General features: G+C 39.5%; 2 protein-coding genes across 3 annotated transcripts in view; one reads left to right on the top strand and one right to left on the bottom strand.

Moving 5' to 3' along the window:
- The window catches only part of dnajc7 (DnaJ (Hsp40) homolog, subfamily C, member 7), a 28,138-nt gene extending 5,220 nt beyond the window's left edge, over positions 1-22,918 (bottom strand). For both annotated transcript variants that reach the window (XM_056258129.1, XM_056258130.1), the window contains exons 1-9: positions 22,725-22,918; positions 16,772-16,860; positions 14,971-15,095; positions 10,623-10,736; positions 10,459-10,533; positions 1,759-1,877; positions 587-740; positions 336-500; positions 51-142 (exon numbers count right to left, since the gene is read on the bottom strand). In XM_056258129.1, coding sequence (XP_056114104.1) covers positions 51-142; positions 336-500; positions 587-740; positions 1,759-1,877; positions 10,459-10,533; positions 10,623-10,736; positions 14,971-15,095; positions 16,772-16,860; positions 22,725-22,888 — 1,097 coding nt within the window. In that variant the 5' untranslated portion in view covers positions 22,889-22,918. The remainder of the gene's footprint in view (positions 1-50; positions 143-335; positions 501-586; positions 741-1,758; positions 1,878-10,458; positions 10,534-10,622; positions 10,737-14,970; positions 15,096-16,771; positions 16,861-22,724) is intronic.
- Positions 22,919-24,163: 1,245 nt separating this feature from the next.
- nkiras2 (NFKB inhibitor interacting Ras-like 2) lies at positions 24,164-26,456 on the top strand. The gene is made up of 4 exons (XM_056258124.1): positions 24,164-24,252; positions 24,836-24,965; positions 25,048-25,289; positions 26,136-26,456. Exons 2-4 carry the CDS (start codon positions 24,872-24,874, stop codon positions 26,376-26,378), a joined length of 579 nt encoding a protein of 192 aa, XP_056114099.1. The 5' UTR covers positions 24,164-24,252; positions 24,836-24,871; the 3' UTR covers positions 26,379-26,456.
- Positions 26,457-26,744: the final 288 nt, after the last annotated feature.

Here is a 26,744-nt window from a genome sequence, read left to right as displayed (position 1 = left end):
ATAACCGATAAATAACCGCTTAACGTGAATAGAAAGAACTACAAACGTACCACTGGGCTCTTCTCAAATAAGCCTTAATATAGGTCTCATCCAGCTTAATAGCCTTTGTGCAGTCCTCAATGGCCTGCTCCAGTTTGTTTAACTGAAGACACCAAGGAGAGAGAAACATGCGGTAGCACCAAACAATGACAAAAATGAGACTGACACACTTGACCCAGTTTCAGAACAGGAAAAAGGTCGTGTTTGGCCTTGTGGGGCACTCCAACACTGATAACGCATTCAAACAAAATGTACAGAAGTACAACTCCAAAACATGGAGTAAATCAAATGCTGACCTTGGATCCAACAGTGGCTCGGTTGCAGTATAGCTTGGCGTTGGTTTTGATGTTGTTCGGGTCGATGGTCAGGGCCTCAGAGTATAGGTCATATGCTTCTTCATAGCTGCCATCTTTAAATGCTTTGTTGCCTTCCTCTTTCTTTGCCTTTAGGGCTTTAGCATTCTATAACAGAGAAAAACAGATACGGCACATTTAATTTAAATACTTGAATGCAATCAGTTAAAACTCCCAAGTAATGCTGCACTTACTCTGCAGGCCAGACGGGCCTTCTCATGGTCTGGTGCCATGCGCAGTGCTTGAATGAAAAACTGCACAGCTTTATCAATGCAGTCTTCATAGTACAGACATAATCCTCGCACGTAGAGGGCGTCACCGTTCGTGGAATCCATCCGCAATATGTCGCTGAAGGTACAAAACAGCAAGTTTTATATTAATATAAAAAATATATTCAAAGAGCAAAACAAAACATCGGTCACAAATTAGATGTGTAAAACGAGAATTTTTAAAGAGAAATGTCGGAGGATTTCAATATAAGAGGATCCCAATATAAGAGGACCTGAGTTTGTTGCCCAGCCCCATTTGTTTGAACCGCGAGAGGCATCAATTCTCACCTAAGATTACGCTACTCCTACATCACGCGTCGGGTCAGAGGTCACTTTTCCGTAGGAAGCTAGTAATTAGTTTAAAAAGTTATAAATATGGAGATTTTTCTTACAAAAACGCATCGCTTCTTTTATTAACCCCATGGATTACATTTATGATAGATGTATGCGCTTTTTTGTGCTTCAAAACCCAAGATACCATTCACATTATAAAGCTTGGAAGAGCCAGGATATTTTTAATATAACTCTGATTGTGTTTGGCTGAAAGAAGAAAGTCATACACCTAGGATGGCTTGAGGGTGAGTTTTTGGGTGAACTAACCTTTTAATAATGCATTAAATTGATAAACTGACAGTGAAGACAAGTACCCATTTCTTTTAAAAAAATTAAGTACAATTTATATATCATACATGGACATTTTGCTTAGTATACCTGCTCTAGAATTTACAGACAGATTTTCTTTTTAATGGCATGTTAGAACCAAAAGCTGTTTTACAGAAATAACTAAATATTTTAAATCAATGACAAAATCTCTCACAGCACTATTAGAAAAACTAAAATATTTCAGAAAGAACTTTCCTTGAGCTCTTTTAAAAACATTTTAAAAAATATATTTTAAAAAAAGAAAAAAAAATATCATACTTTCTCTTTTAATGGGCTTTTAAGAGAAGAAATTTGATGCATGTAATTTTCTATCATTGAACCAGTTTATGCAAACATTAAAGCTAATGTTCTCTAGATATCAGTATTGGCATTTGAACAACCCCATATTTGTTGTCCAATACTAAACAAATTCCATAACACTGTAGTGCTATTACCTGGCAACAGATTGTGCCTCTGGGTAGCGGCCCAGGAGAGCCAGACACTCTGCTTTCAGCACCTTGAACCGATGACATGCTGATGCAGACTCTAACGCCCGATCCATACAGAACACCACCTTCAGAGAGACAGACAGTCACGTATTTTAGCGATGCACCGATATGAAACTTTCTTAATAGTAAAAAAAAAATCCATTACCTTACAAATAAATAAAATAATGCATAAATAAAATAATGTGTAAATAATGCAAACAAGTCAATTCAACAACATTACTTGCGAATAAATAATCAAAATGCATAAGTCAGGACACCCCTATGTTAAATTCCCATAGAGGCAGGCAGATTTTTATTTTTAAAGGCCAGTTATTTCATGGATCCAGGATACAATTTATTCATTTAAGTGGACTATCTATCCTGATAAAAGTTCTCTAGGCCTTTGGAATTAAAATAGCCCCACATCATCACATACCCTTCACCATACCTAGAGATTGGCATGGAGTGCTTTCCATAAGATCATCTCTCAATGCAAATCAAACCAGCTATTAGGCTAACTGAAATAAAACCATGCCAATCTCTAGGTATGGTGAAGGCAAATGTGCGAGCACTCGTGACCGTGTCATGTTGGAACTGAGAGATGCCGAACATTTTGCGTTTACAACGGACCTCTGGTCCAGTAGGACGACAGAGCCGTACATTAGTGCGATTCAACCGAGCTAAATGAGGGAGGTGTGAAAGCACCCTTAAACTAGAGGTCGTTGTCCCCCTTGGTGCAGTTCGTTTGGGCTGGTGTATATGCAGCAATCGCACTCGGGTGCGCACCAAAAGCGGACCAAACAAGCGTCGAGGAGGCCTCGATACGCTTTCAAACGAACTCTGGAGCGGTTCGTTTGTGGTGAGAACGTGATCCGACCTCGAACAGACCCAACTGCCAAAGAACTGCGCATTTTTGGACTAAACCAGCTGCCGTAGTCAGCTGCGCTGTGCATTATGGGATGAGGACTATTATTTGTTTACAGTTTGCATGAACAAACTTGGAGTTGTGAGGATGTGCGGAGCCTCATAGAAATTTGGTCTGATGACCATATTAGGTCCCAACTTTCAAAAACTAGAAGAACAGCGAAATCTTCACTTTGTTTAGCCAACAGTTACGCATGTTAATTTTGACCAATCGAAGTGCAGTTATGGAAATACGTTCAAGACACATCTGGCCAACGAGTGATGTGGATGTTGTCAGGTGACTGCATTTCGGTTCGTTTCATCAACTGATTCGGACCAGAGCAATCAGTGTGGTGTGAAAAGGAACCAAATGCCTGAAAAAAATGCTACAAAGTATAATTTTTTAACCAAATGAACCGGACTACAGATGTGAAAGCACCCTAACAGTTCATTTTATTGACAAAGACTTTAAAATAAGAAGTCTGTGCTTACAGACAGCATATTTCCCCAGTGAGCACAGCGGGGAAAACATAGCGCTGGGACTGCGAGAGGCTTTGTCTGGTTGGAATTTGAATGAGGCACGTCTAGTGCGTTTTACCACGGACAACGCAACCAATATGATCAAAGCTGTGGAAATAAATGGATGGCCCCGACTACAGTGCTTCGGGCACAGACAGCACCTTACCATTGGTAAGTGTTACGTTTTTATTTCAGTATTTTTAATTAGTTATTTTAACATCTAATAATTTTTCATTAAACATGTTTTATTGGATATACTGTCACACCTCTTCTAGTGTTGATATTTAAATTAATAAAGCATTATACATGTTAAATTATAGATGTAAGATTTATTTAAAATGTATATTTATAAGGCAATTTTAATGTTATGAAACCATTTGTTATAGCTCCAGTCCGCAGTTTTTCCTCTTTGCAGATTTCAAACAGAGATGGCGACAATTACAGTCATTCGCGGAATTATCAACTTTACAGATGAACACAATGTTTGAGGAGAGTGTGCGGCTGTCAGTCACCGCGCCGATGTGGATACTGTCATTCAGAATCACAGATTCTACTTTTTGGAAGTATGAGCAACATAAGAATTTTCACCGGAAAATGTCCTCTGAACAAGTAAGTAACATCCACTTTTGTTCTTCTGACCAACTAACTGAAAAAAAAAAGCATTGCAGTAAATCACACCGATTAAATCTAACGATCGCTTATCATATCACGACAAACCGTGCAAATTATACTTTGCTCTCAAATTGTTAATGTTAACAACATCAGCATTGCGTGACTACATTTAAAGCCCTTCAGACATTTATCCTTGTTTTCGCATGGGCCGGTTGCAGTCTCTTTTTCCAAACTCAGTCCGATGTCTTTTGCATTTTACAGCGGGTGAATCTGTTGTCACTGGTGATTGACGTTTGAACCTTTCTGGATCTGCCATCAAATTAATACGTTTAATTATATCAGGTGCTGTGAGAAAAGGCTATAAATCTCCACCTTCAAACATCCTCACACGCAACATAGCCAACTAGCCGAGACCCCTTCTTTATGTGTACAGATGTGACCTAATGATGCAAAGACATGCTCGAATTTCCCACGGAAATCCACCAGTACCACTGGAATTAAAAACATTATTACAAGCTTACCGTTTTGAATCGAGCTAAGGCAAGCAGATAGTTTTGAACACTGGGTGGTTATGTACTTGCTCAAATTTTGGATAATTTTTAACTCAAAAAAGTTACGGACTGGAGCTTTAATTAAAACAAATGAAATATTTTTATTTTCTATTTATCCAGAAAATGCTGTTAAAGGTGACACATCAGTCGTGCTCTAGGAATGTGTAAAAAGCTGGTGGGACATTTTTCCCATAGCTGGAAAAAGAAAGAAGCACTGAAGAAAGCACAGAGAGAACTTAACCTGCCAGAACATGGTCTGATCACAGAGTGCCCAACACGATGGGGCACTAAGCAACAAATGATGGAAAGGATACTGGAACAGCAGAGGGCTCGGTCACAAGTTCTCTCTGAGAATTGGCGTACACGACATCTGGTTCCATCTTGGCAGGACATTGAGGTCCTTGAGTCAGAAACAAGGCATTGAAGCCACTTCAAGAGTTTACAGATGCTCTGTCTGTGGAAGACTACGTGAGCATTTCCTATCTACTGCCAGTTCTTCATTTACTGAACACACAAACCCTTGCTGCTGCTGAGGAAAACACAGAGCGGACACGCTCAATTAAAACCAAAGTGCTAGGCTACATGGAGGCGAAATATGAGGATCCCGCAACCCAAACTCTGCTGAACATTGCCACTTTTTTAAATCCAAGGTACAAAAAGACTACATTTCTAAGAAAACTGACAGAAATTAGTTCAAGGGTAATATCAGAAATGAAGGCAATTCAGAAGGTAAGAATATTTTAAATGGCAAGAATGATAAGCTAATTAGTGCCTCCATACTTTGTTAATTTTCCCCTTTTTTTTTTCTAGGAGGCACAACCTGCTGTTGACATCATCATCAGCAGGTGCGGAGTCAGGGACTGAGCCAAGTCAAAGTGCCACAGCCACAAGTACAAAGAGGATGAAGAAGTCTTTAGGAAGCCTCTTACAGACCTCAGTCACATCTGCATCTCCCTCTGAATCCCCTGACCATCCAATCATTGAAGCAGAATTTAACAGCTACATTCTGATCCCCAAAATCCACAGTGAGCAGGACCCTTTGGCATGGTGGGGAATTCATCAGGTACATTTTCCCCACATAAGCAAGCTGGTGCAAAAGTATCTTTGTGTGCCTGCCACTAGCACAACCTCTGAAAGACTCTGCAGCACATCAGGCAATGTAGTTACATGTCAACATGCATCTCTGAAACCAAGTAAAGTGGACATGCTGGTTTTCTTGTCCAAAAATCTTTAACAATTTTAGCATGAATGCTGAAATGTGACTAAGCAAGCAAAAACAAAACCAAACAAAAAGAGAGCAAAGTAGTAACTCCACTGTTTCAAATGTTCATGTTTTCAGGGTGATGTAGGCCTGGCTATAACAAGTGGAGCAAAGTGTTGGTGATATTTTTATTTATTTATTTTCTGTTTGTTTGTTTGTTTGTTTAAATTGTTAAAATGTCTGATTTGTGTTATGCAACATTAAAACACTGCTGTTCACTTTCAGAAGTTGGAGTGATTTTCTTTTCGCCGAAATAATGTGAAACATATGTTGGTTATATACATTTTTTAATACAATTTAAATTGATTTTAGAAAAATAAATATCGTATTGAATACCAAATATCGCATTATTTAGCAAGATATCACATTTTTCTTCAATATCGCACAGCCCTACACTACAGTGAGATGGGTCGCCAGTAGCAAACAATGGAGCGCGCTCTGCTGGACAAACTACGTAGTTACACAATTTACAAGCATTTTATCCACGATATATGTTCTGTAAAAAAAATAAAAAATACAATAAAAAATACAATAAAATTCAAATCGGCAGCATATCTGTATCAGATATGCAGATACCGATATATCTGCGACAGGCTCATATCGACTGATAAAATCGTCAGACCGATGAATCGGTCGGGCTCTAGTCAGCATGCACAAAAACGAGGACATATTCAATAACCAATGTAACCGAAACTAAACAGCGTCTCTGCGCATTGAAAGGCTGTCACTCAGCGCGCAGTTGCGCCAACGGACTGTCTTTGAGTGAGTCATTAAACCGTTCATTCAACGAAAATGTTCAAAAACGCTGATTCATTAAAAGATAGATGTAATGAAACAAGGTGTTAAAGGGTTAGTTCACCCAAAAATTAAAATTAAGTCATTAATTACTCACCCCCATGCTGTACCAACCCCGTAAAACCTTCGTTCATCTTCGGAACACAAATGAAGATATTTTTGATTAAATCTAAGAGCTGGATCACTGCTACATAGGCTTCATAAGGGAATGATACTTGACGGCCCAGAAAGTCATTAAAGAAAATGTTTAAATATTCCATCCTCGTTTAAGTGGCTCAACTATAAGTTTATCAAGCGACGAGAATACTTTTTGTGCGGAAAAAAAACAAAAACAACGACTTTATTCGACTATTCCATTGCTTCCTTGTGGGCCTGAGACGAGAGTTCAAGAGATTTCCAGGACGCATGCGAGACAACTGACCTCCTTCTACTATGTACAGCGCGCCGTCTTCCTCTGCTTGTAAGACGCGCGCTGTGTAGTAGAAGGAGGTCAGTTCTCGCGCATGCGTCCTGGAAATCTCTTGAACTCTCGTTCAAATTGTTAAAAATTTTAACAGCTGAATTCATCTCCTTACAGTACTACCTTAACCAGCTGAATTCATCTCCTTACAGTACTACCTTAACCAGCTAAATTCATCTCCTTACAGTACTACCTTAACCAGCTGAATTCATCAAAGGTTTGGCCTTTTTCGCCACAAAAACCTCTCACTCTGAATCATCTTCCGACTGTGACACTGTACTAGCTGCAACGTTTCAAATAGCTCACGGTTCAGTTTGTATAACGGATTTAGGTTCACGGTTTCGGTATGTGCTATGTTCAGGGGAAAAAAGACTACTGTCAAATAAACTAAAGAAAATATGAACAAATAATCTAACCACAAGCAAAAGCAAAAATAAATACAATAGAGCACAGATATTAATAAAATAAACTATGCTTTTCAGGTAGGTCCAACATTAGTTTTCAGGTACAGAAATTTAATAAAATAATCAAATGTAAAATAACATTGCATATTTGACTATTTAAATTAAAGATTAATCCTTATTAAAGTTGCAAAAGCTATTCAATTCAGAGCTGATTCAGTAGGCCTACACCGATACTGTGAGTGTCTTTCTTGACCATATAAGTTCACTTAAGGCATAACAGACTATTTCTGCTATAGGATACTCATCAAGACGGACATGTTGACATACTTTTTGTGTGAATTTGTCCATTCAAGTGCTAGACTTGAAAGAACTCAATATTTGCGCGTTGTCTGAGATAGCCTACACATACATACACACACGCGCGCACAGACACACGCGCACAAATCTTCTAGACGCGAGTTCTCTTTCGTGTCTTGCTCTTGAATGTTTACATTGGCAAAACTTAAATGAGTTTAGTTTAAACACCGATGGTAAAGTCTGCAGTTCAGGTCTCGCCTGCGCTCGTGCGCTATCAACTCCCGAGTGATGACGGCGTAAATGACAGGTCATGTTCGAGCATTTGGCACTCAAAGAGTAATCGTTTTGTTCACATTTTTTTGATTATCGCTGTTGTAATGTATCATTTGGGAAGCCAGCAAGTGAATTTAACTGGCACACTAGCCGCAGGTCGGAAGAACGAGTCAATAGTTTGCTTGCTCAGACCCTTTGGCTCAAACGCACATAGCAGGTTGTGTCTGCGTCTCCGTCTCCTTCCCACAGACGTTTAAACGCGCGCTCGGTTATCTCTAGGACCCTCCCCCTCCACACATTAGCCACTTACAGTGGCCATTCCCTATTCTTCTCACACTCATTGGCCTGCCACACATTCCGGATTCATTGATAAGCCCCTTCCACGTTTAACGTGTAAAAAAGAAAAAAAAAAGAAAAAAAAAAAAAGGGACAAATTTACTGGTCGCACATGTGCGACTGGATGTAAAATTCAGTCGCACACTCTCAAATTTTGGTCGCAGTCTGGAGCCCTGGAACCGCACCTCTGGCTGGCGGCACTGCTGCGGCGCGGACACACTTGGAAAAAACGAGCGTGTCGCACCGCGATGCTTTCATTATGAGCGCGCAGACATTTGAAAACGATCTTGAGCACGCAAAAGACGCGATATGTGAGCAGGCCCTTTAACGGCTTTATTATGCTGACTCAATAGATTGTGTTTTTGTTTTTATTTGTACACTTGACACGTTTGAAAATAGCCTAAATAATGTAACAAAACGAAAATAAACCTATATGCCTTCCTACTATACAGCCTATTATTATTAGGATTGTTTTTTAGGCTATTTGGACCATAGACTAAGGTATAAACGAGAGCTTTTGTTAGGATTTTTCATTATTTGGCAGTTTTAGCAGTTATATTTTGTGTAGCGTGTGGTGTGGTCAGGTGCGCGATTGTGACTGCAAAGTGAGGAGCTCTGTCCTAGGTCTATAGTGACAGTTAAAAAAATCACTTAATTTTCAAAGAATTGTATTATAGGTTTATGTATTATTGATGTTTTTTCATTGTTGTTTTATAAATGCTCTATGACAATTGTTTGATAAATGTTCAATCAAAATGCAAAACATCGCGTCTTTTTTTTTTTTTTTTTTTGCCGACTGATCGTTGCGCAGGACAGGACTTTGGTCGACTAAGGATTTCGTTGGTTGACTACAGCCCTAGTAAACAGGCAGATTGGATTTGAGGCATTAGGCTGCGTCTCCGCGGTTTAATGACGAGAGAAACCCCGACGCGCATCTGAAAAGGGACAGATGGCCCGACGAAACATTGTGTCGTTGTAGGAGAGGAATGTGGACACACGTTGACAACATATCAAAGGTTGGCTTGCTCATCCTAAAATTTCGGACCCACTGCTCCTCGTTAAAGCCCGCCACGATCTCATGAAAGTGTGTTTATTGCACACATTTTTTTTTCACGTGCCATTTACGCCAAAAATAGTTTTTGCGTGCACGATACGCACTTTATGCCGTTTAATACGCACGTTTACAGTGCGTATCATATGCAAGCAAAACATTTTTTAGGCGTATAAATGGCACAAGAAATAAAATTCGTGCTATAGATAGGCTACTCACTTTCATGAGATCGTGTTGTATGTTCGCACCAGTCCTGAGATCTCGCTGCGCGTTCGTCCATCTGTGCAAGAAGACCCCTTTGTTTCAGATCTATGTCAAGTGTAAACACATGACTCGGATATGGGTCACAATTTAAAGAACGTGTAAACGGACGGTAAAAAAAAAAAAAAAAAAAAAAAAAAAAAAAATCGGATATAGGCAACAAATCAGAATTGGGCATCAAGACCTGCAGTGTAAACGAGGCCTTAGAGACCGATGGCACTGATTCAATGCGTGACTCGATTTTTTCCCTGCGGCTTCCTTCGCGCTGTGGAATGCTGACCAGCGCTGACGCCATTCATGGTAAATACCCTTAAACTTTAAAAGGATGATACGACAAATTACATTCTAAACCTGAAAACAACTGATTGCTCACTATTTTAAAGCAGAAATTAAAGCGACTTAATTAAAAATGATAATAAACAAATCACAAAATGTTAACATGTATGAAGAACAGGTATGAAGAACACGCATTCACTTGTCTGAACTTAGTAATTATATTACATTAATGGGCTATTCCAACAATAGTGACTTTACGGTTAGTGCTCTCAAAAACAGGATTACCTATAGAATTTTAAACCTACACTCAATTTCTAACAAAAAATAATATTTTAGCAAAAGGAGTACTTTAGTCAGAATTATTGCGCTCCTATTCTACCGAGTTCGATCTGTTTGACGGGACTTTCTAACATTTAGAGATAAGGGCCATGAAATTTAAGTTATTTACATTTACTGCATTTTCTTTTTCGAAGTGTTTTCAATCATATTTCAAGCAATTCAAAACCTTCATGATGCATCTGTTCTCGGTCTCAGCTGAAGGAAATAATCCATCATTTATCGGGGAAAAAAATAAAATAGCAGATACAGTTATGGTGGCCGATATATCGTGCATCCCTAATGTTTTTATCTGTAAATCAGACCGGCAGCAGCTAGAAGAGCAATCTTACCATCCTGAAGTCTCGTTTTTCAAAGCTGATCTCCGCCATGCGCTCATACTCCAGGATGGACTCTGCGTTCTTCAGCTGCAAGAGACACAGGAGGTCAGAGGCCTTTTGAATGGCACTTGCTAAATCGTGGATGCGTCTGCGAGTGGTATTTATGGTCACTCTACCTCCTGCTGGGCCTGGCTGTTGTCTAGTTCCAGCTCTAGAACCCTCTGTAGGCAGCGGCTGGCGGCCATAGCATTGCCAAGCAGCAGGTGGCACTTGCCCTCACGCATGTGGCCCTGTGGAACAGAACAATAATGATGAGTGATATAAAATATAAATGTAGTCAGCATGCTTTTGAGTGCTTTTAATTGTGCATTTATGCATTTGGCAGATGCTTTTATCTAAAGCGACTTGCATTGCATTCAAGACTTACATTTTATCAGTTCATACATTCCAAACTTTTTTTTTTGTCAGACGAGCCCCTTTGACCAATAATATTTACTAGTAATGCACCAAATTGAAATTTTTACTGAACTAAAATTAATAACTTAAAAAAAAAGTTAATAATCAATTCATCAAATTTGTTTAATGAATCAATTTTATTCAGCCAACACCTAAGTTGTACAAACATTAAAAATGCACATAAAGCAGATTTTATATGTACTTTTATTACTTATATTATTTTTTTTAATCTGTTGTTGAAATATAATCCTTTAAACGCTGTAATAAAAGTTGAAAAAAAAAAAAGTCTGAAGAAGAAAAAGAATCACTTCTGAAGGATCACGTGACCCTGAAAACTGAAATATTACAATAAAAATCCTCAGCTGCCATTATTTCCCTGTATTTTTTATTTTTGATCAAATACATTCAGCCTTGGTGATATGAGACTTTTCAAAAATATTTTAAAATCTTACTGACCCCAAACATTTAATAATAATAATAATAATAAATTTTATTTAAAAGGCGCCTTTCTGACACGCAAGGTCACCGTACAGGCATACATAAAAGTTAATACAATAAACAAATAGTAAAGTTATACCAAAAGTAGATTAAAATCAATTTAAAATCAAGCAGAATTGCAGATAAATGGGTGCTACAACGAATAGGCTTGTTTAAACAGAAAGGTTTTGAGTCCAGTTTTGAAATGAGGGAAAGAATCCATGTTTTTAAGATGAAGTGGAAGGGAATTCCAAAGGCGGGGAGCAGAGCGGCTGAATGCTCTGCTCCCCATTGTGGCGAGACGAGCAGGTGGGACAGACAGATGTAATGTGGAGGAAGATCTCAGAAAACGAGTTGAAGTAGAAACATGTAGGAGATCGGACAAATAAGGGGGAGAGAGGTTGTGGATGGCTTTAAATGTCAGCAAGAGGACCTTGAACTGAATACGGAACTGAATAGTGAGCCAGTGAAGCTGCTGGAGGACTGGAGTGATGTGATGGATGGAGGGGGTTCGGGTAATGATTCGGGCCGCTGAGTTTTGGACTAATTGAAGTTTACGGAGGGATTTATGAGGGAGGCCCAAAAGAAGTGTATTGCAGTAGTCTAGGCGGGAGGTGACAAGGCTGTGGACCAGAATGGCAGCAGTGTGGGGGGTGAGGGAGGGGCGAAGACGATTAATGTTACGTAAGTGGAAGTAGGCTGACCGGGTAATGTTATTGATGTGTGGTTGAAATGATAGTGTGCTGTCAAGGATGACACCCAAACTCTTAACCTGAGGGGAAGGTGAAATGGACGAATTATCAATTTTGATGGAGAAACTGTTAGTTTTGGCTAATGTGGATTTGGTACCAATGAGGAGAACCTCGGTTTTACCACTGTTAAGTTTAAGGAAGTTGAGGGTAAGCCAGGATTTTATTTCTGCAATGCAATCAGTGAGGGTAGTGAGTGCAAGAGTGGATGTGGGCTTTGTGGTGAGGTAGAGCTGGATGTCATCCGCGTAGCAGTGAAAATTAACATTGAATTTACGAAGAATATTTCCAAGGGGTAGAAGGTAGATAATAAAAAGAAGGGGCCCCAGGACAGAGCCCTGGGGCACACCTGTAGTGACGGGAGAGGAAGTGGATTTGAATGACTTAAGCTGAATGAACTGAGTGCGGCCAGAGAGGTAGGATGTGAGCCAGTTTAGTGAAGTGTGTGTAATACCAATGGATGACAATCTTTTAAGGAGGGTGGTATGACAGATGGTGTCAAAGGCCGCACTCAGGTCAAGAAGGATGAGGATAGTGAGTAGTCCAGAGTCAGCTGCCATGAGAAGGTCATTGGTGATTTTTTTTAGTGCTGTTTCTGTGCTGTGGAGTGGGCGGAAACCAGACTGGAACTGTTCATAGAGATTGTTGTGAGAAAGGTGAGAATGTATTTGAGTGGCAACTACTTTTTCGAGAATTTTGGAAATGTAAGGTAAGTTGGAAATAGGACGGAAGTTATCGAAAATGGAAGGGTCAGCACCAGGCTTTTTCAAGATAGGTGTAATGATAGCAGTTTTTAAGGATGTGGGGACAGTTCCAGTGGTGAGAGAGGAGTGAATGATGGCCGAGATGATAGGAAGCAGAGAAGGGAGGCAGGATTTGACAAGGTGTGTAGGTAGAGGGTCTAGTTGACATGTGGACGATTTGGATTTCTGGATGAGTTCGGTGAGTTCTGAGAGAGAGGGCAGGTGAAAAGAAGAGAGTGTGTGTATGGGTGGAAGGGGGTCAGAAAAGGTGTGGAGATGGTGTGGATTGTAGTCAAGGTGTAAGTGAATATTGTAGACTTTAGTAGTAAAGAATGACATGATGGAATTACAGAAATGAGTAGTATACAAATGGGGAGGCAAAGAATCCTGTGGTTGGGTGTTTTTGTTTAAAATATTGAAAAGTGACTTTGAGTTTCCATGATTAGCAGTAATTAAACTCGAGTAGTACTGGGTTTTAGTGGTGGCTATGGAATCCTTATAATGCAGAATGTGGTTATTGTATAGTTCTTTATGTATGTTGAGACCAGATTTCCTATACAGTCTTTCCAGTTGTCGTCCTTCTGCTTTCATAAGGCGAAGATCAGCGGTGAACCAGGGGGCGGAGACAGCGAATGAAACAGATCGAGTTCTCAACGGAGCGAGGCAGTCGAGAATGTTTAAAAGTCCAGTATTGTATTGAGAAACCAAATCATCAGGGGTGAAGAGATTGTGGATGTTGAGGATGGCAGACGAGTCAATAGTTGTAGTTAGAGTGGCTGGGTTAATGTTTTTCATATTACGAAAAGTGATATGACGTGATGTCTTGATGGTTGAGAGGGTAAGTCCAACTGTAAATGTGATGAGAAAATGATCCGTTATGGGGAGATCATCGACTATAATGTTGATGGGAGTGACTCCAGAGCAACAAATCAGGTCTAAAATGTGGCCTTTTGAGTGTGTGGGACAAGTTATATGCTGAAGGAAACCAAAACTGTCCAGGCAGGAGGTGAAATCTTTGGTGAGAGGCAAATTGGGTTTGTCCATATGGATATTGAAATCGCCCATCAGTATTATATTTGATGATAAAGTGGATAAATAAGTGAGAAAAACAGCAAAATCATCTACAAAGTTACAGTTAGGTTTAGGTGGGCGGTAAACAGTGGCGATAATGGTTGGAATTTGACCAGAAAGTACACAGACCATATGCTCAAACGAGCTAGAGACAGGTGTGGATACTGGCGAGACTTTCCACTTCTCGCGGTAAAACATCGCGAGACCACCTCCCCGGCCGGTACCACGGGGTTGCGATTTGTAAACAAATCCGGATGGTGCAGTTTCATTGAGCAGTGAAAAGTCATTAGGTTGTTGCCAGGTCTCAGTTAAACAGATAAAATCTAACTCACGGTCAGTGATGAGGTCCCGGATGATATGTCCCTTGTTTGACAGAGAGCGAACATTAAGAAGAGCGCACTTTAGTGGAGTATTGTCAGAGTTGAAAATGTTAGCCGACCGACTTAGTCGGACTAACATATTGTGGTTAACAGCGCGGCTGACAGAGCGTGGACGTCGAAAGCTGGACCAGATGGTCTTTATGGCTGTAGAGCTGTGAGAGTTAAGATTCCGACGGGAACCTCGGTGGTTGTATCTCCGCCGGGGATAGTAGATGATATCCGGGTGGAATTGGAGAAAATAGAATTTTTATCTAAAGATTTTGGTTTCTGAATTTAAGTGCACAACTAATATTTACTTGAAGTAATATTTACTTGAAGTAAATAATAAAATATTATTTTTAAATAATATTTAAACAATTTAACAGCACTTTTACAGCTCTCTGATGCCAGTTAACTGTCACAGGACATGCAGGTAAAGAAATCTTTTGGCAAGCTTTTTTTTTGGTGCTTTTATTTTAAAATTATTTTAATGTTTTACTTTTTATGATTTCATTAATTATTAGCATTTTATCAACTCACGTAGCCACTGCAGTTCCCTCACAAACCCCAGTTTAGGGAAACCCTGAGCTAGACCATGGCTCCAACAGGAACTGTTTGAGATCCTAAATGCTCAGAACGTCAAAAGGGCTCCAACCCGTGACGTCTCACCTTCATGAAGGAGTCATCTAGTCGCACGGCCTGCTGGGAGTCCTCCAGTGCCTCTCTGTAGCGACTCAGCATCATCAATGTGGCTGCACGGTTGCCGTAGTAACTGGCATTTTTCGGGCACAGGTCTGTTAAAAGGACACAAACAGAAGATGTTGACAGACACTTCAGTAAACGGTAAGAAAAAAGGTGGTATCGGTTTTGGTGATCTTTTGGCGCTTTTCCACTGCATAGTACGGTACGGTTCGGTTCGGTACGGCACGCTTTGGCGCTTTTCCACTGCATGGTCCGGTACGGCTCGCTTCGGCTCGCTTTAAATGGTACCTGGTCTGTTGAGGTTCCAAGCGTACCGTACCGGTACTAAAATGTGACGTAAAAACACTGCAGATCACTGATTGGTCAGACAGAATCGTCACTACCAGTGTCATTGGACACTAAACCCGCTAGATTTAAATAACCAGTAGACAACAGCCAACGCGGTAGCATCTGTTTTTTAAACTTTAAAAACAAATGGCTGAATCGTGGTCAGTGGACGAGGTGCAGACGTTCCTCTCGTTGGTTGCCGAGGAGCGGATCCAGCGAGAGCTGGATGGGGCAAAACGGAATGAAAAAGTGTTCCAAGAAGTAGCTCAGCTCTTAGCCGCACACGGCTATCACTGGACCTACAAGTGTAGGGACAAAATAACGATCAGTCCCACCCACTTTGAAGAGGTACTAACTGCGGTGGAAAAGCAACCGAGCTAAAGCGAACCGAACCGTGCCGTACCGAGTCGGGTCGTACCACGCAGTGGAAAAGCGAAGCGAGCCGAACAGTTCCGCGCCGAGTCGAACCGTACCGAGCCGTACCAGCAGTGGAAAAGCGCCATTTTTCTTTCTAGAACCAGAGGTTGCATGACAAAATCTTTTCTGCTAATGAAGTTATTATAGAGCTGGTAAGTCCCGCCCATCCGTAAAACTCCAAGTGGACCTCTAGGTTGAAAAAGCGTCAATGCAAGTGAATGAGAGATAATAATTATTTTCTGATCCCGTTTGAATTGTGCCATGAATGTGAACATATGTTGTCTGTGAATTTTTTATATAATTTCTCATGTAACGAGTTTGACAGTATATTGTATGATTCTTTGGCTAGCAGTTGTGGAATAAACATAACGAGAAAGACTTCACGTCGCATATGTGACGTCACCGCATAACACATTTTCCCTCCACAAATCACGGTGCGATAATCTAAGGAATTAGATCGAGATGCCTGTGTGTTTTATACCCAAATGTCACCATGAAGTGCACCAAAGACACAGGCATGTTTAGCGGGATCAGTGTGCTAGTGGTGGTGACGTATATCAAACGCGTCGAAAGCAGCGAAGAGTTGTAGTCCACAAAGTGCTCTCACACAAAGTCTAACTGTATGAAAATTCGACCCGCTAAATTGTAGCATTCTTTACACGAAAAATTATATAAAAAAATAACAGACAACATATGTTCACATTCATTGCAAAATTCAAACGGGATTAGAAAATAATTATTTTCTCTCATTCACTTGCATTGAGATTTTTCAACCTAGAGGTCCAGCGGGGAAAGCGGAAGGGGCGGGACTTACCAGCTCTATAGCCTTCAAGGAAAACGTGTGGTAAATCACGTGCCTATGAGTGAACATGTAGTCTAATCTGAGGGCAGCATATGACTCAGAAGCGTGTAGGAACAAACCAGCACCATAAAGGCAATGGAAAAAATGCCTACAGAAAGCGAGGGCAGGATGAGAACGGCATAAACTTGATAGACAGCCTAGCACACTTTTAAGGGTTCTTACCGATGGCCTTGGTGTAGAAGTCGAATGCTTCAGAGTAGTCCTTCTTGACATAGTAAGCATTTCCCTGCTCTTTGAAGCCTTCAGCTTCCCTACAGATTCAACACAAACAAAAAAGATAATCACACCGGAACATTCAAATCTGTGCTGACGCAGAGAAAGCAGTCATCATGTATAGGTGTTAAACAGCCTCACCAGTAGTCATTTCAAACACAATCTTTATTTCTGTTACAAATATTCATATTATAACAGTGGTACTGCGATAAAAATTATAGTTCAGATATAAACACGGATGTCTATTGGTAGCCATCAAAATAAAAGCAAATCACCTTTTGAAAGCAACTTGGCGCTTCAAACAATTATATCAAATATATTGTTACACCAGTAGGTGGCGACAAAGTGGCATTGGCTGCATTTACACTGCAGGTCTTGATGCCCAAATCCGATTTTCTGACCATATCCGATTTTTTTGACGACCCGCTTACATCATATTTTAAAATGACCCGTATCCGATTTTTGCATTTACAAAAATCACTGCTGAAACTACCAAATGTAGACGTTCTGACCCGGAAAAGGAAGTAAAACAGCACGAAATGCAATTGATGCAGATGCGAATAAAATGATCCAGTGTTTTGCTTTCCACAATATTTTGAAAAGTCATCAAAAAAGTCAGCAAAACATTGGTCTCGTACGGCGGAGAAAAAAAGAGGAGAGCCCTTGTTGGCACTGTAGCCACGAGTGCTTAAAACCGTGCCTCCCCATATCTCGTGAAATGTCTTCAAACACGGATTTATTTCTGTAACAACCCTGCATTTTTGTCTCTTCGCCCCAAACACTCAAAAGACATGAAACCTCCGCATTGCTCCAATGTGTGTATCCTTCGTCCTCCATCGCACCTATAATAAGTCATGTGATCTCAGTTGGTGGTGTCCACCTGAGTTGACATCACTTTTTTAATGACGTACGACTCGCATTTACTGGGGAATATCCGATTTGTCTGCTTACATGGCACACGCAAATGCACGTATCCGATTTATATCCGATTTATTACCACATGAGTGAGGCCTGAATCCGATCTGAGAAAATCGGAATCCATGCGTTTTCCTGCTTACACGTTCACCGGTCATATCCGATCGGTGCCACAAAAATCGGATTTGGGTCACTTGAACCATGCAGTGTAAATGGGGCCTTAATGTACTTGAATTGTTTCATTACTGGATGAATAAGCATTTTTGAATGAATCTCTTGTTTGAATGATTCAATGACAAGTATTTATGAGTCATTGAATCATTCAAACATTTTTTTTTTTTTTTTTTTTTTATATAATTCAGATTAATTAGACATTTTAAATAGACTGCAGAAATTAACAATTTGCCAGAACCTCTAGTAAAGTAAATTACGTTGTTCAGTTTAGTTGTCTCTTCAGAATCTGTTTGAAAAAGAAATAGTGATTCTCAATTTATCCAGAATCTTGCAGCTCTAGTGGGGCTGTTAGAAAATAGAGAAATAGTAAAATAGAACACTTCAACCAGAAGGCCCTCTTTGTGCTGCGGGACATGCATATGGCACAGGTCCTCACAAAAAACAGAGGATATAGATCAGAAAACGCTGCTGGCACATGCATATCACGTCACAAATCTAAGACCTCTGAAGAATGGGCTGCATTGTCAGGACACTAGCATTAGAATACCTGCCTACACAGGAGTAACAAATAATAGAACATTAACAGGGTGTGTGTCAGTCACTGTGTCCATTTAGTTGAATACATTATGTTGTGAACTAAAGCTGTCTGGTGGAAGCGTACAAAGTCAGATTAGCCTGCCTGCTAAACATAAATCCTTCACTACCAACCAATGGTGTCTGTTTTAAATCAATCAAAAAGACACCACACAGATAGTGTATAGTCAGGAGGGATAGAGAGGTTTCTGGGAAACAATGCAGGGCAGCAGCATACGTTAAAAGAAGACTGGAGAACAAGTGACACATTACCAGCTTTTACTACCTATACCAAAGTATAACATATGAGTGGGGCACAAGGAAACAGTTCTACATATTTTATGACAATATGAAGATGATTGTAGACACCATATTTCTTAAAGGAAAAGTTACTGTTATTTTCACATTGAAACTTAAATCCATTGAATAATCTTTAAGTGGTTTTAGCTATACAACAATGACCATGTTAGTAAAGTTAAAAACAAAATAAAACACTCATGAATCTGAATCATTCTTGCGAGTCAGTTCTTTTCAATGACCTTTTCAGTTGATCCAGCTGATACGTTTCACAGAAGGATAGAGTAATTATGCATGCTGAAAATTGATTGGGTGAATTTTCATTTGATTCTTGAGCCTTTCTTGAATCCTAGTAGCATTATTAATTTTGTTGTCTTATTTACAAACCACTGACTAGGACCCATTGTCACAATGGCTGAGGAAGTCAACATGCAATCTTTCTCAAAACTGGTTTACATATGACAGCTGATTATTGTTACGTCCTCTGGACGTATTTGAAAAATATGGGTGGTTTGGGGAGAGTTATGCTACTTATTGAGCGTGCAATGTGTTGTGTACTTGCTCTCTTCTCTCTCCCTTCTGATAATTGGGTTCCATGCTGATATTCATGAGCTGAGTGAATGTTGCAGAGATCTCGAGCCCTATAATAGAGTGGAGAAACAATGCTGGAGTTCTGACGGCTTCACTCTTTTCCCTTGAACCAGAATTGTGACCTTAGTGAATCGTCTTTGGTGTAAATGTGTACAACTGAAGGCGGTCTTTGTCTCTCAACTTTGTGAATGAGTTGCGTAATCGCTAGCTGTGAGCGAGCAAATGTTTGTTTTCACTCTTAATTTGTGTAAACACTGAATTTTGAAGCCATAGGAAGAGTGTGCCATTTTCTTCGAACTTTGCTTATATTTATGTTAGACAGGGTGCGAGGTAAGACTTCTTTTGTATAGGTTATTTAATGCTACACTTGTCAGTAGAATGTTTTGTTTGTTGTTATGTTGACCCTGCCCTCTACTGAAGATTTGCTTACTTTCTTTTGTTTCTTTTTGTTGCCGTTATCTTTTAATTATTTGCTTAATCTGGCGTTTTGTTGCTTTTCTGGATCAGGGAAATGAAGTGGCTGTCAGTCTTTTTCATTATATTTATTATTTCTTTTAATTTACAATAATTGTTACATCCTCTCCTTCCACTAGACAAACGGGGAGGTTTGTAACAATATTCTGGAATATTCTTAGGGGAGGTCAACAGTCAAATCTACTTAAAGGGAAACTTGAAAATAGTCATCATTTACTCTCCCTCATGTTGTTCCAAACCTGTATGAGTTTCTTTCTTCTGTTGAACACAAAGGAAGATATTTTGAAGAATGTTGGTAACTAACCAGAGTTGATGGCTTTTGACTTCCATGGTATTTTTTTTTCTACAATGGAAGTCAATGGCTACTGTCAAATGTTTGATCACCAACATTCTTCAAAATATATTCTTTTGTGTTCAACAGAAGAAAGAAACTCATACAGTTTGGTACAACATGAGGGAGAGTAAATGACAATTTTCATTTTTGGGTGAACTATCCCTTTAATCGCACACCAATGGTCAACCTCACACTCTTCTCTGACAGAGAGCGGCTGTTGTGATGTGAGCGGTCATGCAAATATAGTGCTTTATTCAGACCTACAGCATGATGACGTCACGTTCACACCCTTCAGTTAATCTGCAAACCAAAACCAGGCTGGTGCTCTCAGAGAGAATGGTGTAATGCTGTGAATCATTTGTTGAGCAGGTACATGAGCTGACAACAATTCAAGTCTTGAAACGTAGTAGGTGTTTCCTATACGTGCCTGGTCACCTTTTCAGCGGCCTTGGTTCCGGAATTATTTTTTTTCCCCACAAGGATTTTAAAAAAGGTATTTGTTAAAGAGTTAAGCCATGAAACAAACCACCAGGTGAATCGCATTACAAACTTTGAGGGAAAGAGCTGCAATCCCATGAAACATTGTGAATCACATACTCCAATTAAACACAATGAAGGATACAAAATAGGCATATAAATGCTTAAAAACCAGTTCATCTATGGATAAAGTTAATAGGATTTTTACTTCATGAACGTACAAATTTTACAAGTTGGGTTATGGAAGCCCAAATGGCAAATATTTAGAGAGTATTGGTAACCTTAAATAATTTGACATAAAATAGCATAATAAATTATATAAATGTTCATGTCAAGTATAAAGTTCATCAAGAACATCAACAGGTTTGTACTACAACATTACAGTTTTGTGTGACTCGGTAATTAACTACTGTTCGCATGAGGAAGGTTATGAACAAACACGAGGTTGACTTTCTCGCGCGCATAGTTAGGCAACTTAAACCGATCGCTCAAAGTCAACCATATAGATATAACGTTAGTCAACGTAACGTTACATGTTCACGTCATGCGTCCGTCCGTCCGTCCGTCCATAGACACTTCAGACAAACCGAAAGTTCCAGAAGTGAACGACTCGTTCTCATAAACGAGTGCTCATACACAATGCTTCGGTGTTAATTAGTGTCTACACTAGAATGCCATCTAAAGTGGCAATTAATAAATATAATCGAAACGCCAAATACATTTAAAGGGACAGCACACCCCAAATTAACAACAAATCGTTAATCAAAGCACACGTCAGGCAGAATGTTAAGGAGTGTCGGCCTCTGTCACCATTCACTTTCTTCTTTTAAATAAAACAGAACGGTGACTGAGGGTGTCATTCTGAGTGCGTAAAAGTCAGAATGCTTAAATGAACTGAACTGATGAACTGAACCTTTAAGAGATACATTTAAAAAATATGCGAGTTTATAACTTGGACAAAATGTTCACAAAAGCGTCAGAAGTAGTGGCCCCCAAAGTTACGATACGAGACCCGATATGAGGCAAGTTATGCTGCGTTCCAGGCAGGTTTTTGAGCACGTAAATCACGACTTCAAACCACGACTCACGACTTTGTAGCATTCCAGGCCAGTCACGCAATATACATGTATACTTATTTTTTCAGACACATAACATTGTAATACATAATCGTGTGTGTATATACATACTTATTGTTTCAGACACATAACATTGTAATACATAATCTTGTGTGTATTATTATCATTATTATTATATTATTATTAATTTGATTGCAACGTTATATTGTCCTAAAGTGTATTCTCACTGTGTACCGCCTGCAGAAACACTGCATCCGTAGGGGCTGCCATTGTTGTTTTGTATGGTTTTGCGGGCTATGTGACGTCAGAACTCGTAACTGGGAGTACATCGATCTAGTACGAGTTCACGGGTGGGAAGTCACGGGTTTGACTGCCGTTCCAGTGCACTTTCACGGGTATAAGGTTGGAAAAACACGGGTTACAGGTTGCCTGGAACGCGGCATTAGCCTACAGCACGTCATTTCCTCTGTAGACTCATGTGCATTTTTTGTATTGTAGTCACCTAACTTACACATGATATCATTGAACAACTATAAATGTTTATAATATGCGCTAGAACAAGGCCATCGATGAACAATTGTCTGATTCGGCTGTCATGTGTGCGGGTTTAAGAGCGGCCGCATTGTGTTCTTAAGAGCATGATGATGTCACGTTGCCTTCAACCTAATTCTAACCCTAAAACTGTGTCACGGCGAACAGCACAGCTGTCGTAATAACACGATGCATGGCACCCTTGATCGTCGCTTTAAAAGGTCAAAGCGCATGCAAGATGTATAAGAATAACAGCAGGTTAATCGCAAGGCACCCCAACACTAAAAGCAGCTGCCTGGCACACTAGGCCATGGACACCCCTTGATTTTCAAGTTATGCGGCAATCACGATCTCAGGGTCCTTATACATCTGTATTCCCGATCGGAGCTTCCCTAAAATCCAGCTGCCGCACGGACGGATCGGCCGGACTCTTATTAAAGTGATCGGTCTTTTCGGGTACCTCTCTAACTCCTCGTCGCTGGTCAAGTCCATCTCTGGATCCGCGGACGAGTCGAAGTCAACAGTCGCCATTTTGCTGTAGAGAGGCGGAGAATGAGACGAGGCATGTGTGCCTTTCATACTGCCTTCAGCTCCGCCTTCCGCAGCCGTGCGCAATATGCCCATAGTAGGTCAACGGATACGAGATCCTGACAAAAGAAAGTGTGGAGAAACATCTTTCAAACATCAACATAAAAGTTCACTACTGTTTAACTCAAAGCATCTTGTCTGGTTTGGAAAACGGCGCAACTTAGTATGTATTTCAAAAACGGGTACTCGTACAATTACACAGGTTTCAAACTATAGAGGCTGCATACATTTCTCTCTCTCTAAGAGTGTAATAACTAAACCTTGAAGTATTTATTTAAATATACCTACTGGTGATTTTTACAGAGGATTATTCCTCCGACTGCATTATCAGTTCGCTCAGTGGTCGTGGGTGACAGTGCGTTATTACACCAGTAGATGGCGACAAATTACCGCATTTTCGATTTACAAGTACAGCCAGGAGGAGGTACATCAGGACCGATCATCTATCGAGGACCGATCAGGACTAACAGAAATAATAAATAAATAAAATCAAAAGATAGAAATAAACACAAGAAAGGTTAGATAAAAAAAATCTCATTCACGACAGAAACAAGCCTCACTGATATCCTTTATAAAAAAAATTAATTCAATCAGAGTTCGTTGTGTAGATCCAATCAATGCTTCTTCACAACCTGCATGCACTCGATATATTGGCTATGACTTTGTATAAGCTGTCATAATTTATTACATAGGCTAGATATTGAATTTGATCTATTGTTAACTAAGAAAAATGTGACAGGTTCCTGAAAACAATATAAGGAATGTTTTGATGATATCTATATTCCATGTTTTCCATTTTATTTATTTTATAAAAGTAGCCTAATATATATATTTTTTTTACTCATGTTATAATTATTTATTTAATTTTACTATAGGCCTATTCATTTGTTGTGTTTTTTCCTTGTCTGTGTTTTCCCTTGTTTGTTTTGAATCAATGCTCTTTAATATTCTCCATGAAAGTGTTTGTACAATATAATTTTTTTCCCATTTCTTTGTTTTTGACCTATACCTAATGAATTTTGCATATTGACTTATTATATATGCAACAATATACCTGTGAAGATTCATGTCTCAAGTATTACTTTTGTTCTGTTGAAACCTATTTTTTGGTTGAAACAACAGTTTTACATGTATTTTGCTTAATGCATGACCAAGCTTGACACAGAGGAAGAAATGTGATGTAGCAGGGCATCATTTTAACCTATTCGCCTTATTTCCTTTTTAGTTATTAGATAATTTATTCTTATCTGTTATTGAAAATATGAAATATGTGGTTATAGCCATTCGGCATGTATTGCTGTCCTCCCGACAGAAGAGGGCGCACTGCAGCTCAACCGAACTGGTGTCAAATTTCGTCGAAGACCGAAGTCTGGACATAAACAGGAAGAGAGTAGGCTACGGTGAGTTCAGCCTTTCTTTAAACGTTTACTTTGGTTATTTTCATTGATGTATTTGATTATCTATTGAAGATATAATTTAGTATTGAATGTACGGCAATCTGATGCACTCGGGCGATGTAACAAAGGCGCAGCAGCAGGTGTAACGTTAGCCTATGCAGGTCACCGGGATTTTGCCAAGAGTAAAAAAAAGACGTGTTCCTGGATAAATGTATTTTGTTGATCCTGGAAAAACAGGCCTGTCTGAATTTTTTTCCCCTAACCTAACCCAACCCACAAGTTATATATAAAATCAGAGAAAAATGATAATTGAATAACACTGATGTAAATTGTAAAACTAAAGCACCTAATTTAACTCTGGCCTTGTAAGCCTAAACTTGATATAAACTGTAAACTTGTCTCTCAAAATCTGATTGGTTGTTTGGAATGATGTTTCAGGATCAACAAAGATCCAGGAACGTGTTGTACTTGGCAAAAGCACACTCACCGTGCAAACCACGGCAGCATTATAGCACATCAGTTCAGTATTCTTCCAATTCTCTTGTTTTAACAGAGTTCTACCTTTTACTCTACTTTATTTCTATAGTTGAATGAAGACAGAGCAGTTGTAACTTAAGTGACCATGGGCAAGAGCTGCAAGGTGGTGGTGTGTGGCCAGGGGTCGGTGGGGAAAACTGCAGTTCTGGAGCAGTTACTGTACGCCAACCATGTTGCAGGTGAGTGTTTTGACAGCTACCCTACCTACCTGACTATAGTTTCTCAAAATTAGGACAGATTCACATAATACCCGCTTGACAGGTTCAGAGACCATGGAGACACTGGAGGACATTTACATCGGGTCTGTGGAAACGGACCGCGGCTCCCGAGAGCAGGTGCGGTTCTACGACACGCGCGGGCTGCGTGACGGTCAGGAGTTCCCGCGGCACTACTTCACTTTCGCGGATGGATTCGTGCTCGTCTACAGCATCGACAGCAAAGAGTCGTTTAAACGCGTAGAGGCACTGAAGAAAGAGATCGACCGCTGCCGTGATAAAAAAGAGGTTTGTGTGCTTGCTTGTCTTGTTTTATATGCTATCCTTCAAAAGTTTGGGGTCGGTATGAATTAAAAATATATATATATTATTACTTTTATTCAGCCAATTCAAATGATCAAAAGTGACAGTGAGGACATTTATTTTTATTTCAAATAAATGCTGATCTTCTGAATTTTGTAGTAAAAAAATCTTGGAAAAAATGTACCACAGTTTCCACAAAAATATTAACTGTTTTCAACATTTAATAATAAGAAATGTTTCTTGAGCATCAAATTATCACATTAGACTGATTTCTGAAGGATCACGTGACACTGAAGACTGGAGTAATGATGCTGAAAATACAGGAATAAATGATGCTTTACAATATATTCAAATAGAAAACTGTATTTTACTGTATTTTTTTTATCAAATAAATGCAAGCTTGGTGAGTAGAAGAGACTTCTTTCAAAATCATTTAAAAATTCTTACTGACCCCAAACTTTTGAACCGTAGTGTATATTTAGCAAAATTATCTTCTCTAGAGTTTTTTTTTTTTTAGATAACATGAAATAGATGCTGACATAATCAAAACGTGCTATTAGAGAAGCACTAATTAAACGTCACTGTTTGGCCCTTCAAAACCATTTCATCCATTACCAAAACTTCTTTTTTTAAAAAGTGTAATAATATTTCACAATATTACTGTTTTTACTGTGTTTTTGATCAATAAATGTAGCAGTTATCTTTTAAATTCTATTTCATGGCTGAAAAAAAGCTTCCATATTAAAGGGCTCCAATAATGAGAACTAAAATTTTCATAGATTTTTTAAGCTAAAAAGCTTTTACTAAAGACGTTGTCTTTCCGTCTCCTAGGTGACTATTGTTGTTGTGGGTAATAAGTTGGACCTGCAGGATCAGAGGAGAGTGGACAGCGAGGCGGCTCAACAGTGGGCACGGCAGGAGAAGGTCAGGCTGTGGGAGGTTTCTGTGACCGACAGACGAACGCTCATTGAGCCCTTTGTCCATCTGGCCAGCAAAATGACTCAACCTCAGAGCAAATCCACCTTCCCACTCAGCCGCAACAAGAACAAGGGCAGTGGATCCTTGGACGGCTAGAGATCAAGAAGATGGCAATAAAGCTGGCAGGCAGAATAACGTAAAGATCTGTTATAAGGGAGATGGAAGAACAACATCAACAGACACTCAATTTTATAACTTTGGAACATTTTAACTTGGAGTGCCATTATAAGCTGTACGTGTTCAGCACACTGTATAAAGTTACTGCTTTAATGAAGTTTTATATTGATAAAAAAATATAGAGTTCATATGTTGCTGTGCGATATTTATGTCATGCTTATCTTAAAACGATTGACTGACAAAACAAAACAAAATACTTTTACACTGAAAAATATATACCTCTACATTGCAAAAAGTTGTTACATCCCATGTGAAAGGATAATTGGTCTTGTTCAATAAGATTTT

Source organism: Rhinichthys klamathensis, unplaced genomic scaffold (assembly GCF_029890125.1).
Source record: "Rhinichthys klamathensis goyatoka isolate OS25496 unplaced genomic scaffold, OSU_Roscu_1.1 h1tg000149l_1, whole genome shotgun sequence".
NCBI classification, from domain to species: domain Eukaryota; kingdom Metazoa; phylum Chordata; class Actinopteri; order Cypriniformes; family Leuciscidae; genus Rhinichthys; species Rhinichthys klamathensis.
Note: the sequence above shows the minus strand (reverse complement) of the source record. Positions and strands in the feature narration are given on the sequence as shown.